Genomic DNA, 21,079 nt, shown 5'->3' with positions numbered 1-21,079 from the left:
GATTGCTCACAGTGTTTGGGACAGCGCCACACACACGGTCAGTGTTCAATATAGGGATCTGGAATGAGTTGTGACTGGTTGAGTTCTCATAACAACTAACGAAGCTGGCAATATTAGTTTTGCTACACTTAAAATTTCTTCAAGCTTCTTCAAACTTGAACAGTTAATTACGATGCCAGACATACACTAGCTTTTCTTGGCCCCTTGAGGACTGTGACTCAAAGACTAAATGGCATAAAATCAGGAGGTATTCTGAATATTCTCTTTACCACATGGTCTAGGTCCTGTGTACTTCCAGATTCAATATCGCCCTTCCTAAGGAACTTCATAGCCCCATCCACTGCTACTAAGCCCTAGGGAACAAGGAGTCCTGACTTCATGACCACAAATTGTTTCATGTTTATGTTGCCAAAATAGGCAAACTTAATTCTCATTTTTTTTCACTAGTGCAATGGGAAGCACCAGGGCCTTGGGCCACAGAATTGATGGAAAAAAAACAATCCAAATGTATACAGAGCAAATTCCAATGTTTGCCATGCTGCTTTATTTGTTTTGAGGGAATGTGGATTTATTAATAATAAAGTTTCTCCTTGTGGCAGGCACACCTGGGTCACAAAGTATCAGTAACAGGAAGTAACTCAGGAAAAACCCCATATAGTCAGTCACCCAGTCCTGCATCTGCCAAGGGTGTGTGGGCTATGTTTCTGCTTTCTGTATTTTAACGGCATTTCAAAAGAAAAGAGATGTTAGGTGTAATCTCTCACCTGTGATTCAGAATTAACATTAATGGTGCTCATGATAGGAAAATGTAAAATAAAACATACAAAAACTTTAAAGTCTTCAAAATTTTAACTCATAACTCTGAGTAGGCTGTTCCCCTAAATGTACACAGAATAAAAGAAATGACTGGTAGACTTCAATTAGCAGAAGCACGTGGCATCTTCTACAGAGACTCATGGGCAAAAGGAAAAAAAAAATCTACATTTATTTGCTTAGCACTTATTTATTTAATCTTCTGGCTGGGCTGGGTTGTTGAATTTGGTTTTACATCCTGAATTACAAAATTTATGATGGGAACATGTGTCAGCTGTTTTCTGAAGGAAAGAAAGACCTCTGTTCTTTTTCTTCTCTCATAATAGAACCAAGAGTCTTACATGTTTGTTTAGAGATGTTAAAATATGTGAAGAGTAAGAACAAAACTCTAGCTGGGCTTCCTTTCTACATCTTCTGTTCTTTCCTCCTGACAGTATTCTGGGCAGTCTCCTGGTACCTCCTGCCTGGACCACTTCACTTGGTCTCCTCTCAAACTCTTCCAATCCATCTAGCAAAAGGCTGCCACAGTCAGAATCAGCTAAGATTTTCTGGGAAACCACAACACGCCTGCTTTGTGTATAATGTGATCAAACATATATCTTATGCTTTATTTAATTCTCACAACCACTCCGTGACATAAGGAAGGGTGCAGTATGGACAGTAGCCAAGGGCATGGGTTCAGGATCAGATAGAAAGAATTTAAGTCCTATTTCCCCTACTTTTCCCTCCAGCTTTACTGAGATATAACTGACATATAACATTGTCCATTTAAGGTGTACAACATGGGGATTTGCTACACATACAATTGTGAAATGATTACAACAATAAAGTGAGTTCACATATCCATGACTCCACTATTTTTTAATGGAGACTTTGGGAAAGTCAATACTCTCATCTGAAAAGTGGAATAAAAACAGTCCCTACTCCCAGAGTTGTTTTTAAAATAACTTTATTGAGGCTTAGTTTGCATATCATATACTTCACCTTTTTCGAGTATAGAACTCTTCGGATTTTAGCAGATTTACTAAATTGTGCAAACCAATACCATAAATCAGCTTAAGAACATTTGGCCCAAAATGGTACCTCATGTACCTTTACTGTTAACCTCTGTCTCCTGTCCTGGCCTGACTTTTTGTCCTTGTTATCTTTACTTTTTCTGGATATTTCACATAAATATATTTTATGGTATTTGTTGTTTAGCTTCTTTCACTGAGCATAATATTTTTGAAGTTCATCCATGTCATGTGTAGCATACATTCTTAACTTGTTTGTTTTTACTGCTGAATAATGTACTTCATCGTATAGCTATATCACCCTTTGTCTATCTATTCACCAGTTGATAGACAGGTTGTTACTGTTACCACTTCTTGGCTATTATAAAAATGCTGCTAAGAACATTTGTGTTCAAGACTTTTTTGGGTTTATGTCTTCAGTTCTCTTGTGCAGATTCCTAATAGTGGAATTGGTAGGCTATACAGTAAATTTATTTCTAACTTTTTAAGAATTCACAAAGTTGTTCTGAAGCTTAAACATTGCATAGAGATGGCCTAGCCTGATGCTATGCAGAAAGTAATGATCAATGAAGATTTTGTCATTGCTGTGGCTGCTCTTTTTCAGAGGTTTCATCTTGCATACTTGGTAGATGAGGAGGCTAAAATAAAGCTTAAAAAGAGTTATCAACATACTCAAGATCACACACTTAATCGATGGATGAACTGAAATTCTCTCCCATGTTTTCTGCCTTCACTGGCACTGTTTCCTGTCACCAGAGTCTGCACTATGTTCACCATCCTGAGAAGCACAGCTCTGTTAATGCCTCCCCTGGCTGTACATAAAATAAAATCTCAACTTCTGCACTAGGTATATAAAGCTCCATATTATTTTCCTATCCATCTCTCCTGCCTAATCTCCCACCACACTCTCACCTTATCTTCTCTTCATGAATCTCAGGATGATTTTCATCCCAATATTTCAGTCCATACTCTTTGAGCTACTATGCTTTTGTTTGAGCATAATCCGCTTTCTTGAATGGTATTTTTCATTTTTGCCTTTTGAAATTTTATGCATCCTTCAAGGAAGTTCAGGTCATATCTCCCATATCTTCTTTGTGCTAGTGGCCCTGGTCGAAAGTCATCTGTATTCTCCTAATCCACCTATTTTTAATGGGTGTTCAGTGAATGTGCTGACATAAGCTGAAATGACTGGAAGAAACTCAGCTGTATAATGAATGACCCAATATAAGAAGAACTAATTTTAAAAAATTATTTTGTATAATTTCCAGGTATAGCACAGTATAGTGTTATACAATCCTGCTCCTTATAATCTGCCTTCTTCTGTGTGACTTGAGCACTGTATTCATGTTTCAGGCAAATTCTTATCACACTGTATTATACATCAAATTATGTTTGTCTGTCCCACAAGAATGTGTTCCTCCAGAGAATAAACTGTCTTATTCATTCTTGTATATCCATCACCCATTGCCCAGCACAATGCCTGGTTCAGGTAATGGTGAATATTCACTAGGTGCTTTTTGAATGAATGAATGAATGAATGAATGAATGAATAAGAGGGCGAGTGAGTGAGAAAATGAGGTGTTCTCTCTTTCTTTGACAGAAACCCCATTAAAAGTAGGTAGTACTCTCTTGTCTAACATCAGAGTTCCAAAAGAGCTTTCTGCTTTGAGAAAGACTAATCTTCCCATTTGGCCTATCGTTAATTCTACGTCCTCCAAATGGCTCACCTGATTAAGCCAATAAGTATATATCTGTAAAATATTTTCCTCTCAGTCCAGTTCCTTCTTCAACCTTTTCTAAGCAAGGGCCACATATATGCAAAAAAGAAGAATATTTAAAGAGAAAAATTTTCCAAATTCTATTTATATAAGCTCTAAGACACAGCGGTTTTTCCTAAGTAAGTTGTTAAGATTCTACCAAGGATCTAGCATAGGGTTTTGCAAATAGTACAAGTATTGTAAATAATTGTTAAGTAATTGGACCCAACAGATATTAATAAGTGCCAGTGAGTAAGACCCAGATGTAATCTTCCAAGATTCCTAGCATAAGGGGGCTAACAAACATAGATAATAGTAACAGCAACAACGACAACCATGTATTCAGTCATTACTCTGTGACTGGCACTATTTTAAGTGTTTTATTTTAAATAACTCATTTAATGCTCATAACTCTAAGAGGAAGGTAATAAAGACAAAGAAAATGAGGATGAAGAACCTAAGGAACAGAGAAGGTTTAAGAAATAAGTAGCCTAATAAGTAGTAGTAGGAATGGGATCTAAATCTAGGTTCTCTGGCTCCAGAATCTCCCTATGAGAATACTTTTAAGTTTAAGTGAGGGGTCGTGCCCCCTTCATTTTTGTTTCCCCAGCGCTCCTAAGCACTTGATGACCATTTGCTATTGAACTTTACAAACTACAAGGCTGACAGAGTTTTGGGAAATATCCTCTGTTATGCAACAATAATGTGGCCTAATATCAGGATGGAAAGGAGTGGAAGAAGCCCATGTTTCAGAGCCAGACCGATGAGTTGTGGGCTTAAACTCAAGATTCACTGGGTAACTAGCTCAGGGACGATTTCTTCTCTGGCCAAAAGTTATTCATCTCAATACCCACACACCACCATTTCTGGGCCAGGAGCCATTTTGGATGTTTGAAGTCTCTGTGAGATTGGATTCTAGACTCAAAGTCTCAAAATAATTAAAAATAAAGATGACTAAGTATGAGATTAAAAGATTTATCTCAGGTCACACACCTGGTTGGTATGGGTACTAAAATTTAGTTTCCTGAGTTCCAGCTCAGTGCTCTTTCGCTTTAGTCATAGAGTTTCATTTGAGGTAGATAAATTGAACAAAAAAATAAGAAGCAAATTATTCAAACGGGACTTTCCAGAGCAAGCCTAGAATTGGACAGCCGTCTCCTTGTGTTCAAGTGAGGCCCGCCCCAGTTTCACTATAGATCTGAAATCTAACTCTCCTCGTGATGTCAGAGGCTAAGGATATCTTTTAAGCAGTGAGTAATGTTTGGGAGATAAGTCTCTTTCTACTCTGATGTATTCTAAAAATTCTCTCTTTTCACCTTGCCCTGCTCAATATCCGAAAGAAATACTTTTCAGTGAAAGGGACTTGTTCCTAAGAGAGGAAGACAACACTATGACCTCCTTGTTGGCTTGGTTATTACCCTGAGGGAAGACAATGGCTTGAAGCACATTTTCTTTAAATCCTCTCTAGTTCTAGAATCTGTAGAAAAGAACAGATTAAATGGAGTTTATGAGGGTATTATCCAGAGAAGGCTGAGTGTGGTTAAAGCAGCAGATATAAACGAGTGTGGTTAAAGCAGCAGATATAAACATCGTGCCAAGGGTAAATGTACCTTAAAGACAGATATTTGTGTGGGTATCATCTGCAGAACTTGTACTTACCTGATAGCATAGGGAGGCTACTGCCAAGTATATAGGCTTTGGAGACAAATAAGCTAGTGTTCAAATCCTAGCTCTCTTACTAGCTGAATGTCTTTATACTACTACTTGTCCTTATTGAGGTATGGTTTCATTGGTTTAAAAAAAAATTAGATAATAATACTGACTTCATAAAGGGTTTTACTGACGGAAAAAAAAAAAAAATCTCACTGTAGTTCCTAATAGCAGATCTGGTACTTAGCAGAGTTTTAGTATTATATTAACACTTCTCCCCCATACCTTGTAGTTGAAACAAATGCTTTATAATTAACTCTTTGGAAACAAAGAAAACACGTTGGAGACAGTGTAGAGTTGACATTGACTTATCAAACCACTGTTCTAGCATATACACTCATAATGCAGGAAAAATCTCATGATCGACTGAGGCCACCCTTCCTCTAAATGACAGAATCCCATGTTAAACTTCCTATGTTTGTCAAGACAAGTGCTTGTCCAGCCAGAAAATGCAGAATGAACTGCTCCCCAGGAAAATCCATTCCATTTCCTGCCATACCTCTAGTGGGTTAAATAGCTCACCGAGGCACGCATTTTTCTCCTATGAATTCCACCCATTGTAACCTGCCTTTGCTCTCTGCCCTGGCAGCACAGAGCATGGAAAGGGAATGTTTCCCTAACACTGTTCCCTGCTAAGAAATGAAATGAATTCCTTCCACTGACATTTGAGGAATGGGACATAGCAAGTTAGCCCATCAGCAAAATTAAGAAATGGAATAGAAGTACATTCCACTGCTGCAGAAAAAAGAGGAGGTAGAGATAAGTGTTTCTGCAACTTGAGTTAAACAAGTTACTCAAGACCTGAAGAAATCCTAAGATATGGGGGGAAAGAGCATGGTGAGATGCTAATTCCTTAAAATCCAGAAAGTATCAAGGGTATGTTCAGTTTAGTAATCTGCTGAGAGCAATTCTTTATCAAAAGATAAATGGGGGCGAGTTAGAAAGTACACCTTGAAGGCAGGGTCATAGGTCTAAGATATTCCAGGCTGGAGGTGGTTACAGGAGCCAAGTATCTTTGGGTTAGAATGCCCTGGAATGTTACTGAGATGCAAGAATATAAAGGTGATAGCAGAAGCTTGGAACTATGGTGAACACAAGGCTATGAACAGGGTGTGAAGGTTTGCCTGTTTGTAGATGTGCTGTGCACAGGGGTTGGAGGCCTCGTCTCTGAATAAATCCTTTCTCAGCGACAGGAACACAAGAATCAGAGGGAAAATAGAGATAAGAAAGTTTTAAAATTCAAGTTCGAGAAGGAAGGACTCTTGAGGATGACAGTGAATCCGGTTGACATTCAAATTTCCAAATTCTTTAAGAGGATATGAATATTTCAAACCCTATTCTGTGGAAATAAGTAATGTATGTAAAGACGATTCCCACCTCACTCTAATCCCCACCCCCAATGAAGTATTTCAGGTCAAAAATTAACCTCTTTTTGAGATCTTCCTCCTAATCAAATTTAAGATCATTGGTTGAAGTCTCCAGACATGCAGCACAAAATGACCGGCATTTTTATAAAGCTGAAACCCAAGATTTTCCTTTTTCTCTCATGGCAACTCAGAAGAGAGAATGATAAGATGAATGATGATGTATTTCTGGTGTCACCAGCATTTAGGAGGTGTGCTGTCAGTGTTCACAGTAAAAACGGTGTCCTTCCGGTCTTTCAAACTACGATAATAGTTTTCAAAACCATTCTGTGAGCTGAGATGAATGATTATTTTTACCATGTTTTGAAGTAAGGTCTCAATTAGTCAGAAGGAATATAAAAAATTTTATTTTCTTGAATCTTGTATATTTTATTTGTAATAGAGTAGGACATAATTCTGGTCTGATTCCCAAGACAGGGTTTTCAGTTTGTTGGTTGGTCCTCGTGATGATTAGTTTTAGGTGTCAACTTGGCTCAGTTGTAATGCTCAGCTCTTTAATCAACATTGATCTAGGTATTGCTGTGAAAGTATTATGTAAATGTGGTTAACATCTACCATCAGTGGACATTTAAAGATCCCAAAGATTCATTGTTTTTCAGGAATATGTAAAGGAGCTATTGCTACTGAGAACCTAAGTCTTCTCAGCTTCACAAAGACATGGAAAGCTTCTCCCAGGGCCTATGCATCACATGTAAGGTGTGAGTTAATTTCACAGAAGTGAGCCTCTGCGAGTAATGCAGGGACAAAAAGGAAGTCATGGTGTTACGTGCTTAGTAGGATGACTGGCTCTTTTGGTGGGACTGTCCTTTCAGAGCCAGCAAATGGAGAACTCCAGAGGTTTAGACTTTGCCTTCCAGAGAGATAGTCACATAGACTAAAAGGATGAAATAGTTCTTTTGTAATCCCAATTTCCTTTTTGCGCAGATGGCAATCCAGGTTGGCATCATGGATTTTGAAACAAATGTTTGCTCCATGGACATTGTTTCAAGTTCCCCAAAGCTGCAGCATTGGGACAGTTGCAAAGTCACTCAGTTTCTCTATCTGCAAGGCAAATTCCTCCTTATCGGAATCTACCCCTGACTGAGGAAGTCCATTTCTCCATGGATAAGACAGCAATCTTTCTCTCTTTTACTTGGAAATTTGTTTTACTACCTCTCTCTTGTTCATTCTTTTTTCAGATATAATTTTTGTGCACCTGCTCTGTGCCAGGTACTGAACATAAGGCTAATGGTGTAACCAATCAAGAAAACAGTTATAATACATTAAAAACAATTAACATTTATTTAGTGCTTTCTGTGTGCTAGCCATTGCACACTTTACATACATTCTATGACAAAGGTCCTATTATCACTCCATTGTACATATGAAGAAATCAAGGCCCAGAGAACCCACATTATTTTCATTTTTACAGGTGAAAAGGTGAGACAACATTATAGCATTCTGTACTTTCTTCATTATAGTGATCAAATGTAAAATCATGTATTTATTCGTTTAATATTTCCTGGGCTGTAAGCTCCATGAGGTTAAGGTCTGAATTCATTCTCTTCATCATTGTATCCCCAGTGTCTAACACAGCATTTCATGTACAGTAGACATTTAATAAATGTTTCTTGAATAAATGAATAAATATTGAATATGTATGAGACATATTTCTCTCAATGCCTACATATTTTTTTTTCTACTTACATTCAAATGAATAGCTGACAAAGGAATTAAAGGAAATTTTCTATTGTCTAGTAATTATTTAAGCTGTAGAAAATTTAGTACCTTTGCTTGTTCTCCTGTTGTGAAATTCTCACCATCCTCCTTTCCTGTTAGTTATAATATCCGAGGGTTAGAGTGAGGTGGAGGCAGGGAGAGTGTGGTCTAGACTAGAGGAAAGAGCATGGGTTTTCAAGAAGTACAGATCTAAGTTTCAGTTCTGACTCTATCACTTACTAACTGTGTGGTCTTGAGTAAGCCCCACATAATCTCTGAGCCTCCTTTTCTAAATCTGTGAAATAGGGACAATAGTATTTGCAAAACAGTTTAGTTGGGAGAATTAGGTGAGATAATGTATACAGAGGGCTTAGGTGAGTGCCTGACACATAACAGTCGAAGAATTGCTAGCTCCTTTCCCCTTATGCAGTCAGAGGCAGGTGTATGGAGCTTTGGAAATTATCTAGTTTACTAGATAAGCAGTACTAGCCAGACCAGACCCTAGAAATGTGAAGCACAAAGTACAACTAAAGGGCGAGGGCAAAGACTGCATTATCTAAGCTGACTGTCTCCATGGATCAAATGAACTGGATAAGCGCCATGGCCCCAGCTCACTCTGTGGACATAGCCAAAGATGAGGTAGGAAGGTACACAAAGCCCTGAGGGGTCACTTTTGGTACTTGTCAACAGCTCTGGCTGGGAGTAAGTCGAGACAATAAACTAAGAAAAAGATCCAGTGAGTTCTGTTGCCTGTTCTCTATTTCAAGGGACAGTCCCTGCTTTGTTTCTCTTCTCTTGGGTGAGAGGCTGTTCCCTGAAATGCTCTGGGCTTCTGAGAACAGCTTTGGAGGCAACTCCATAATGTGCTGGCCAGGAGTTGATGAGAAGCAAGCAAGCAGAATTCACCCTGCCCCCAGGACCACGCAGTCTTGGGGATGCAGGAGGCAGAAAAGGGAACTTACATGGTCCTCTTCCTTCCTCCTTCACCTCCTAACATCATATTCATTCTACTCTAGGCCAACCCTGACCTCCTTCCCAATACAGAGAGAAGGCGGTAGCTGAGCATGAGGGTAGCTTCCCTTCTCAGAAGTAATTGAGAGAGGGCATAAGAGAATTTCCGAAAGAAGTCAAAGGTCTCCCCCGGGCTGGACTCTGCTGGTAGTAGGTTTTGTCTTCTCTCTGAAGGAAAGATCGCCAGCTTCTGCTGCTACTCTCCACTGAGCTTCCTGAGTTGAAAAACCTGTGCCTGTGCATGTGTGTGCCAAGCCCTACCCATTGTATTTAAATACAACTATAATGAGTTGGGTAGCTATAATTATTCTATCTTACAAAGTGAAGTCCTCTCAGGCTTATGCAAAAGAAAACCCTCGGTTCACTCAGATCCAATTTATCAGAGTCCTAATAGGGTGTTCTTCTTTGCACTCTGTTTTTAAGAGAAGGAATCATGCTTGCATAGTGTCCCCTTACGTTTACTATCAGCTCCATTCTCTCCCTCTAGCTCCTTTAGTTTTTCTGTATGTCTGGGAGAATCCTACCTTCAGCTCTAAATCTATTTTTACATAATCAGATCTTTGTGGTATCCAGGGAAAAGAATCTTAAAATTCAAAGAAAGATGGCCTTCTAGTTCGTATTACTATAGAAAGGGAAGTAGATCAGAAACTTTTAAACAGACCTCAACAAGGCTTTCTGTTTTGGTTCCCTTCTGATACCAGCAGGCCTAGGCTCTTGCTATCACACGCTGACCACCTGCTATGTGCTGGGTGCTAAGGGAAGCATGTCGTATACACAATACCAATACTAATAATGACATTTTCTAAGTGTCAGGAGCCATTCTAAGTGCTTAATATAAGTTTGCATATTTAATCCTTACAACCAACATACAAGGTATGTACGATTTCCATCCCAGTTTTGGAGATGATGTAATTGAGACATGGAGTCGTTAAGTAATTTGTCTTAAAGTCACATAGTGGTAGAGCTGGGACTGGAGAGGCAGTCTGGCTCCAGAGACTTCACTCTTAACCACTACATCCATAGCTGTTCTCATTTAGTCTCACAGCAGTCTTTTGAGACAAACTGTTAAAATACCCACTTTCCAGATGAGAAAACTGAGTCTCAGAGAAGTCATTCCCAGCCCAATTTAATTCGATATGCTAATTGAGGATCTACTGTGTGCCTGGCACTGTGCTGGGCACCAAGAGCATAAGATAGGGTGATAAGCTAGTTACATTTAGTCATTTTCCTTTTTTCATTTCTTTTAACACTGCCACTTCTTCCTGAAGTAATGGATAATAAAGAGTTCCCATCAAGTGACAAAAAGTCACATGTAGTCAAGATTAGCCAGGGATATCAGCATTGTACACATGCCTGAGAGCTAGAAGATACTTAGACAAGTCTGAAAAAATGCCTAATATGAGCCTCAGCTCCTTTCCAGTCCTTTTTGATTCAGGTGCAAGCATATGTTCATTTGTATTTGTTCATTCTATAAACATTTATTAAGCAACTGCTATGTTCCAGGTCACATGCTATAGAGATAAATTAAAAAAAAAAAAGATTAGTACTTGAACTTGGGACATTCTTAGTTTACAAGGGGACAAAATTCAATGAATAATTACAGGATAACATGGCAAGTGCAATAATTGAGATTTTGAAATAATAATCAAGATAATAATCGAGAGTAATTTTGGATGAGTTGTGGGGAGCACATCCAGAAAACGGCATCCACGCTGAGTCTTGAAGAATAAAAAAATGCACTTTCCAGGTAGAAATGGGTCAAGGAACTAGTATTTACTAAGCATACACTATATATCAGGCCCTAGATTGAAGCTATATATTTAGTTTAATCCTGACTCCAGAATCCAAAAATCGGTGAGTATAAAGAACTTGCTCACAGTGACAATGTAAGAAAACCTCTGAGCTGAATAGGTGAATGTTATTTTCGAAAGAAAGAAGCCCGGGCAGTAGGAACAGCGTGCACAAAGGCAGGAAGGCAAAAAGAGCCTGGCACATTTGAGGGACAGTATGTTCAGTGCACCTCAGTCATCAGCTGTGCATGGGAGCGGGAGACAGAGTGGGAGATGAGGACAAAGAAAGAATTAGGAGCAAAATTCTAGAAGACTTTGCATATCTGGTAAGAAGTGAGGATCTTAACCTGAAGGCAAAGGACAGTCAATTAAGAAAATAACATAAATTACAAGAATTGTCTGCAGGAGGAGAAGAGAGAGATTAAAAGGTAGATGGTGAGGCAACTACTCAAAGCCAGGAATATGGGATAAGGAGCAATGGTGAAGGGGAGGATAGATGTCAGCCTCTAGCTTTAAAAAAGGGGTTACTGAAGGGGTCAGGTATCTGGCACTTCTGTATGTATTTACTGATATGGAAGTGGGGGAGTACAAAGAGTCAAAGAAGAGGGGTTGGAAATGGAGAAAAGTGCTAAAGCCAATATGGTAGAGTTTGCCAACAAGATTTTGAAGAAAGCTGCCTGTCCAAGATGGCTCCCCAACTATGAGTCTGGGAAGTAGAAGAGTCCAGGTGTGAGGTGAATCTCTGGCTCTGAGTCCTGAGGTTGTCTAGGTAAACAGAGCTGTCAAGAATATCCAGAAAGAGACAGATGTTCCCTGAAGACTCTCTCTGACACGCCTGGGAGCTGCATGACCAGGCTTGAGGCAGGCAGCAGCTGGGGTTTGGGAGGACACAGGCACGTGGGCAGCCTCCTGCCTCCTGTGAGAGCTTTGCAGATGAGGCCGCTGAGAGAAGTGAATCTTTCTTCTCAGGCTCCTCCTCCACCCTTTGCTTCGGAGCCATGGTGCCTTAGCGCAGTGCAGGCTGCATAAAGGTTAATTCATAGATGAGGGGCTGCAGCTACAAGCCACACAGAGGCAGCAGCAAGGATAAAATTGTGTGTGTGTGTGTGTGTGTGTGTGTGTGTGTGTGTGTGTGTGTATGAAATTGTTTATTCAAGGAATTATATATCAAACACAGCCTTACTTGCAGACAATAGCGATTTGCTTAGACAATTTATGCCACCAAATAAACATCAAATGGGCTGTGTACAGCTAAAGGTGTCACCCTTCATGGTCTCAATTACAGGAGATGCTTTTGCACACAAAACGGCAAAGCAACTATATCTGGGCATCTGCCTGAGCCTACTGTAACCAAAGAGAAAGAGAGGCTGGAACTGAAATGCAAAAGAAAGAAAGAAACTGTTTGGAGATAGGTCTGCTACAGTATAAACTTTTCCTTTTCTCTGGCTTACTGCTATAGCAAAACCTGATGGTTGTCTTTGTAAAAAACGTGTCTGTATCTAGGTCCCTGGCAGTGATTTGCCTCTGGGAGGGCCAGCAATCTATTTAATGACTCCATTGACGTCAATAGCATAACTGAAATACTTACTAACATGCATGATTCCAACTTTCGAGGGGGGGTGGGTAGATGGTGTTTCTCAACATAACAAAAACATGAAGTGGATTCAACACGGAACGAACTCAACTCCTTAGGCAGCCAGTGGGAGATTAGATGCTTCAGGTCTCATCGGTTTTATTTAACAGAAAGAAACATTCACACTAAATTTAGAAATTAATTCTGAACTGGTGAAATAGCCGTCAATAAGCAGAACTTTATTTTTGGCAATGTTTGCTAAAGGTTAACATTTTAACTATTTGCACTTTAGCTGACTTGTCAATGTTTTTGCAGCTAACTATATTTAATTTTAGACATATATGAAATAATTGCAAATCAATATAAATAGCGCAGTGTTGATGCTCTGGGGTAAAATTTCATAGAAGGCTTTTTTAGACAAAAGCAACCATCTGGGGAATTATTCTCAGAGCTACTGAGAATAATTAATTATTAGTAGTAAGAGAATAATTAGCAATTAGGGGCTTTTCTAGTGCATTTTCCCTATAGTTTTGTACATAAATTGCTTAAACACTCGAGGTGAGTAATTAGGCAATTATACTAATAATTCAGGCCACATGACATTCAGAGCATTGATGAAAAAATAGTCTGATATTTCTAGTTTTTTTTTTTTTATCTTTTCCTTTCTTTTTCTTTTGCCTTCCTTTTCTTCTTATTTTTTAAAAATTTCCTCCAATATTTTCTTTATCATGAGTGGTCACAGCTTTTTATAACCAAATTGATTTTATTTGTATTTGTCTACAAATGTTGCAATCCTGCCTGACAGTTCTTGCTTAATGTGGAAACCAAGCAAACGTTCTTTTTATGCCAGACTTCGTTTCCAGCCATCTAACACGGCTTGGCTCTCAGGTCATTGTAGTGGTTCTCTGAGAGCCCTTTGCTTGTGCACACACAGCTCATCTCTCATCCTAGGCCCTGGTAGCTCTGGCAAAGAAAGAACTGAATCAATGTCATGACTCTCTGAATTTCTTAGAATTCAAGATAAGTCGCTGAGCTCGTTGTCTATTTCTCGAACAGACCCTGTATCTGGCACACCTCCGTGAACCTCCAGGGGAATATTCATAATTAAAGTAAAAATATGGGAGGAATTCGTACTGAGAAACAAGTTTCTTAGGAGAAAAAGCCTCTTCTTCTGTTTTATCAGAGTCATTTCCTCTCCAGAATGGCCTGGACACATAACAGAAAAAATGGATTCCCACGAGCATTGAAAAAAATTAATTAAGTCTGTTCCTCACTTAAGCCAACCTATTTCAGACATGCTGGAAAGCCCTATATTATCCTATTTCTCTGTACATAGGCCTTTCTTGAAATACATCTAGGACTGGTGTTGAAAACCACCATCAACCAAGGCTGCAGATATTGAGGCAGAGAGAGACTTTGAGTCTGCAGCAAACTGGCCTGAAGCCCTCAAAGCAATTCTCTAGTCATCTTTTTGACGTGGTTTGCTGTCATTCCCAATGACCCATGGACTCGGGTGTTGTTCTTCATTACATCTAATCTGTCACATTGGCGGTGCTCTTGCTCAATACAATTATTGGTTAATTTTGAAATAAGAAAATTAGTATAGAACATCCAACCCTACATATCAATTTGGCAACTGAAGGTTGTGTATATGACACATATTATTACAAATCAAGTCGCATTTATATGAATCAGAGGTACTGGCCATTAAAAGAAATGCTTCTCAACCCTTTTTTAAAGAATCATTTTGTAAAGGCAGTGAACACTTGATAATTTACCCTTTCAGTAAATTCTCACATTCATGACATCTCTGTAATCACTACAGAAATGCATGTAAAAGCAAGGGATAGATAGGACGGGTGGACAAAATGTGACACTTATCCTACACATACACACTCCATATATCACACACGCTCACGCACACACACATTGTTTGTTTTTCAATTATCTGATATTTTTTTCTGTTGAAAATAGTTTTGGGGACTGACATCCTGAGAATTACTTCAATTTTCCATTTTGAGTGTGGACGGATGACAGAACTCAAGTCGCTGCCTTGTTTTGGAGTTTCTTCTACTCTTCTCTCTGCATCACCGCCCCCCCCCCCCCGCCCCTTCTGTTCTATTCCTTAAGCTTGTAATCTACGCTTGTGAAAAGGCAAAATGTGATAAAAATTGAGATGCTCATTGAACTCTACAGCATTAGCATTTTCAACAGCCACCAGCAGGATTTCTGCATCTTTCTCCTTAACTTGAAAGCATGCCTTTTCTGCTTTGCTCTACTTTCTGAGTTTTAAATTCTCTAAACGCTCCAGTCTGGCTTTCCTATTCAAAGTGTAAAAATGCCAACTTTTCAGATTTAACTCTTTTTGTTTAAAACCCATATGACCACGCTAATATATTTAAGTAGTTATAGAGTGTGTTTCAAGCCTCTTTTAATTTAATGCAATAACTGACATTTAATAGTAAAAAAAAAAAAGCAGAACTGAATATTTTTCATAGCCATAGAGATAAAAATATCAACTCACATTAAATTTTAATTTATGAGCATTTTCCTTAAGATAAAGTCCCCAAACTTTATGTAGTTGTCCTGTTCAAGTCAACATTTAGTGTCCTCCTACTATGTGAAAATTATTATGCTAAAACATTTTAAATGATAAAGAGATGAAGTAAGGTCCTGTCTTCAAGGAGGTCCAATGGAGGAGACATGTAAATCATGAATCACACTATATTTTGGAATGGAATTGATGTCATAGCATAAAAAGAAAAAAAGAGTAATTATACCGATTTTCTAAAAAATCAGTATGTCTTTGCAGAGGAAAAATAATCTGTGTTGTACCGTGAGAGCTAAAAGGAATAATTTTGGTTAAACAGTGAGAAGAAAGGTACTGCAGACTGAGAAATTTGCTTTGATTTCCCCCATGAATTATTCCAGTTAATGATAAATTTGTAAGAGCAAATGTGCCAATTTAATCATGATTTCTGACAATTAGCTTTTAAAATGAATTACATTTCCTTCATTTAGATGCATTTTTAAAAGCCTTTTAAAAAAATTGCCTTCTCACTTTCTCTGTCTCTGTCTCTCTCTCTGAAACTTACTTTATACAAGAATACAATTCACTAAGTCAGGCCTTCCTAATAAACTGGATTATTGCTAAATCTGTGTAAATTGTTGTAGGTTTCTTGTACCTTTTATCTTAGATATCAATTCAAATACACAAGTTCACCTTCAGTGCTAATAAATGAAAACCTAATCTTACTATCATGAAAAAGCACCTTTTAAAGCAGTCCTCTAGCTTTCAATCCTGTTTGCTCTGAGCCACCTATTTTTCATTCCCCTTAAAAGTTTCTGTTTAAACATACCTCTTTGTCATACGCCGATAAATATTAAAATAACAGGAAAAATCTGCCTGACTTATTTAAGCTGATAATAAGAACAAAACACAGGATGTGTGTGCCCTCCTTCCTTTTTTGACCATGGTTAAGCGTTAAGATTTTGAAACATATAATTACGTAATAATTGGTTCGCTATATTCTCTTCTCAATGAAAAGCCAGGATTTTTGTAGTTTGCCACAAAGGCAGACAAAAACAAATTGCCTAAGTAGTATTGTCATTTCTGTGCTCCATTGTTTTAAAAGAATTTAGCAAAAGATTCTAGTTGCCAAGCTGTAGTTACTGTGCCAATAATCACAAAATGATCTTTCCAATAGCATCTTTGGTTAATGAGCTAATTTATAGAAGTATAAATATCACATTTTCCCTAATGTTTTCAGTATTTATTACAAGAGAAAGAAAACATAGTTTCAATATTCAAATCAATTCAAATTTAGGAGGCATCTTAATAAATTTAGTTAACTGAAATGTAAACAAAGGCGTCTCACTGGTAGGCCAGTATGATGAAATGATAGTAGTTTCAAAACCACCTCCCTTCATCTCCAAGGATGTAACACCAGTTTTATGTTAAAACACTCTATCTAGTTTCTTTTTATAAACTTCTAAAGGAAACAGTATATCAGCACTCTAGGTTGTTGAAGTCGATGGGTACAGTACTATTTTATTCTATTTCATATCAGGGGGCTTTAGGGGTAAACTTACCTTTACTCTTCCTTTAATTTTTATTGTTGTTATCAATTTTTTTCTCATAAAGTTTTTTTTTAAAGCATATATCATAAATACTTCAGAAGTCAACATGTCAATGGAACCTACTGCCTTTGTTCCCTTCTTTTAAGAGTTGGGCTTTTTAATTATTTCCATTCTACTTATGGCCACGACACCAGCAAGAAAACATAACTTCCGAGCAAGGAAGATCAGGAGCATACAGCAAGGGGAATAGCACTGCTGGAAACAGACACGTAGGAGGCAACGATGGATGTTAGGTGATCTCACTATGAGTTCATCTCACTTGTTTCTCCTGTGGTTTTACTCAAGGGTCAGGGTCAAGAGGAAAAACTCCATTTTGTACTTTTAAAAATGTCATCAAACTGATTGTATCTTATGTCAAGAAGAATTTATGTTCAACACATCCACACGTTGTTCCTTCAAGGTGGCCCTTCTGCTCCACACACACTTCTCAACTCCATATGAAAAGCATAGGCACAGTACTGAAAGGTGGGAGGTTAGGTTTCTTTAAAACATCTTTGAGAAACGAAATTGGATAACCTCAGAAAGAAATGATTTGTGACCTGGAAAGAGCCTTTGGTTTCACACCTGGAAAGGATGTACATTCAAGTGGGATCTATAGCTGACGTTGAGCGGAAAACCACGAACATAGCTGGTGGGGCGCTAGGCCAATGGGGGGCACCTTGGGGCCTTTGAGGTTAGTCCTCTTGCAGTTCACTGGGGCCAGCAAGTTGAGGTCAAATTGCACTATCGACACAGGTCTGCCCCCTGCTCCTTTTCTGGGAAGTACCATTACCACTCATCCATCACATTCGGAAAGCCCGGGTGTGTGTGTGTGACGAGAGAATCATTCAATACTGCTTTTCACTTGGTTTCACATGGAATGAAGTAAAACTCCAGTATGCCTTTGAAAAAAGTCACCCACAGACATACTTTTGAGGGCCACGGTATGCAAACAAATGCTATTGTTTTTAAAAACTTTTGAATAAAAGGCATATTTATTATTTTGGAACATGGAGATAGGCCGTGACATGGCTTACCTTGCAGGTTGACTCTGGAGACAGGAGGCTGGCTAGCAGCTGGGGATCTCCTGTAGAGACAGAGAGAAAAGAAGGCCTGAGTCTTTGTATGAATATCCTCTCCCTGCATCCCCATGATTACTGAGGAGTTTTCCAGGTCACAGTGAGCTATCAAGTGACATAATGCTATCGCCGGAAGGCAGGCTCCTGTAACATGGGTAGATGACTGCAATTCTCTCACATCCAGATGGCCTGGAATTTCCCTATCACAGTCTCCTGGCTGCTCTAACACTCCAGGAAGGAAGTTGTTTACTCCAGGTCCCTAACTAGCCCCTCTGTTCCAGGTTTCCCTGTTCCAGGAGGCCCTCAGAAGAGGATATCCTTGCTCAGGAATGACATCAAATGTACAAGTGAATCTCAGCTCCTTTGGGCAGTACTGTAGAAAGTTACAGCCAGAGGAGTCCTGAGAGACCAATCGGTCCACACCTCCCTCCCATTTTTGTACCTCAGAAAACTGAGACCCAGAGAGGTAAAGTCTCTTGCCAAAGGTGACACAGCCACTAGGAACAGTAATCCAGGTTGCTCAATTTATGTAACAGTTTTTTCATAGAGAAACTGGGCACTATTCTACACCACAACAAACCTGCTGATGTCAAGATTCAAATGAAAGAAGCAAACAAACCCATGCTCTACAAAAACTGCATGAATCTCCTCCTCCTTTTCTTTCTTTGTTGTTCTTCTTTCTTTCTCCCCAACCTCACCCCCAATACTGCTGCTCTCATCCTTCTCATGCTTTGCAGAGCTGATTCCTCTGGTTTCTCAGAGCATTGCTGGAGAACTTCTCAGAAATAGTACAGAGCAGTAGCCTTCACACTTTAGAGTACATAGGAATCACCTGGAGGCTTGTTAAAGTACATTGCTGGACCTGCTCCCAGGGTTTCTGGTTCAGTAAGCCTGGGGTGGGCTTGAGAGTTTGCACTGCTAACTGGTGCCCAGCTGGTGTTGATGCTGTGGGTCTAGGGCCACATTTTCAGAACCACTGGTACAGAGAGCTCTCTGCCCCACTAAAGATCATTAGCAACGAGCAAGAGAGTGGAACTCTAGGCCAGTGGGTCTCTAAACATGGATGACATCTGACTCATTTGGGGAGCTATTAAAAATACGATTCCCTTCCCCATCCCTGGAGAATCTATTTCAGTATATCTGGGCTGAGGCCTGGGAATTTGTAATTTTTTACTTCTCTGTGGATTCTGATGTACAGACAAGTTTGAGGAGAAAGCCAAATTCTAAGTGACAGAGAATGGCCCGCAAGGTATTGCAAAGGCAGGGGCTCTCTACCAACGTGACCATATAGTTATTTTCCTATGTTTTTATTAAGTACTCCAAATCCATTTTTGGATTTAGGGATAATGTAGTTTCTAAGTAATTATACCTTACAGCTGCAGGGTCTGACAGGAACATCTACTACTTCTATACTAGCTAGGTAATCCTAGGCAAGGTACTCGTAAATCCTCTGTGGCATGAAACTTTCACGTGTGACAAGGGAAGGGAAGTTGCCATCCGACAATTACTTTCCTCTGCTAGGCACTGTGCTAGGTATTTCCTAGTTTCTATCGGGAGCATTATCATCTCATTTTAAGGGTAAGGCAACTGAAGCTCTGAGAGGTTAAGAAACATGCCCACGCGGTTTATAACTGGCATGGTTGGGATTCAAAGATAAGTCTTTCTGAATCCAAAGTACGTGCTCTTTCCACATCTGCTAATGCCTGCACTAATACTGAAGGCTCTTTTTCCAGAAAATTGAGAGATTAAATTCCAAACTCTTTACCCTGGCATTTGAAGTCCTTTGCTTTTTGACCTCAACACACTTTTCCCGACTTATGTCTCAGAATTTCTCCACGCTGGACATTGCATTTCAAACTACCAGCTAGCTGCCTGGCTGTTTGCTCTATGCATCATCTGGCAGAAAGAAAAAGAAAAGAAAGAAGAAGAAAGGAGGGAGGGAGGGAAGAATGGAGGGAGGGATGCAGGAAGGGAGGGAGGAAGGAAGGCAGGAAGGCAGGAAGGAAGGCAGGAAGGCAAGAAGGAAGGCAGGAAGGCAAGAAGGAAGGAAGGAAGGAAGGAAGGAAGAAAGGAAGGAAGGAAGGAAGGAAGGAAGGAAGGAAGGAAGGAAAGAAAGAAGGAAGGAAGGAAGGAAGGAAAGAAGGAAGGAACTCATACATTGTCAAGGCCAAGCTTGATCACTTCATTTTCCTTTAACAAGTGCTATTCCTTTCCTGACACTGCTCGGGCCATTCCACTGAGAGGAAGCTCTCCCTGCACAAATCTACGCATCTAAATATCATCTACCTTTCTGTGATTTATAAGAAATATATAGTTGGTCTTCTTCATGTTTCCCAGCAAAAAGCTGCTAAAACCCCTGGAATTTCCTAAGTGAGGAGAATGATCAAGGTGTCTTTTGTTATGTTAATGAGGTGATTTTGGAAAAATCCCTGGGGCTGGTTTCCAGGAAACCAATTTTGTGATTAGAGGGTTGGAACTTTCAGCCCCACCCAGGACCTCAGGGGAAGGGAGAGGGACTGGAGATTGAGTTCAATCACCAATGGTCAATGATTTCATCAATCGTGGCTTTATAATGAAGCCTTCATAAAAGCCAAAGGGTCTGTGTTAATGAATACGTGGAAATTCTGGGAGATTGGCATACTCAGAGAGCAGAGAGGCTCTTTGCTCCTTTCAAATACCTTGTCCCGCACATCAATTCCATCTGGTTGTTCCTGAGCTATATAGCCTTTTATAATAAACCAGCAACCTAATAAGTAAAATACTTTGCGTTCTGTGAGCTGCTCTAGTAAATTAATTGACCCCAAGGAAGGAGTCCTCCAAATCTCTGATCTAGAGCCAGAAGCACAGGTGACCACCTGGACTTGTGATTGGCATCTGAAGTGGGGCAGAAGGGGAATCTTATAGGACTGAGCCCTAAACTGTGGGATCTGATGCTGACACATGTAAATAGTGTCAGAATTGAGTTGAATAGTAGGACACCGAGCTGGTATAATGAATTGCTTGCACATATGGGGGGTGGGGTGGGGAGGACATACATAGGAATTGCTGCTGTCAGAATTTTACTTTCAGAGGTCAAATGCCATCTGCTAAGG

General features: G+C 39.5%; 1 protein-coding gene across 2 annotated transcripts in view; it reads right to left on the bottom strand.

Moving 5' to 3' along the window:
* The window catches only part of PDE4B (phosphodiesterase 4B), a 467,156-nt gene that overhangs the window by 77,706 nt on the left and 368,371 nt on the right, over positions 1-21,079 (bottom strand). For both annotated transcript variants that reach the window (XM_036234930.1, XM_036234933.1), the window contains one exon: positions 17,946-17,995. In XM_036234930.1, coding sequence (XP_036090823.1) covers positions 17,946-17,995 — 50 coding nt within the window. The remainder of the gene's footprint in view (positions 1-17,945; positions 17,996-21,079) is intronic.

This window comes from Rousettus aegyptiacus, unplaced genomic scaffold (assembly GCF_014176215.1).
Source record: "Rousettus aegyptiacus isolate mRouAeg1 unplaced genomic scaffold, mRouAeg1.p scaffold_m13_p_1, whole genome shotgun sequence".
Classification (NCBI taxonomy): Eukaryota; Metazoa; Chordata; class Mammalia; order Chiroptera; family Pteropodidae; genus Rousettus; species Rousettus aegyptiacus.
This window is presented reverse-complemented; position numbering and strand designations above follow the sequence as displayed.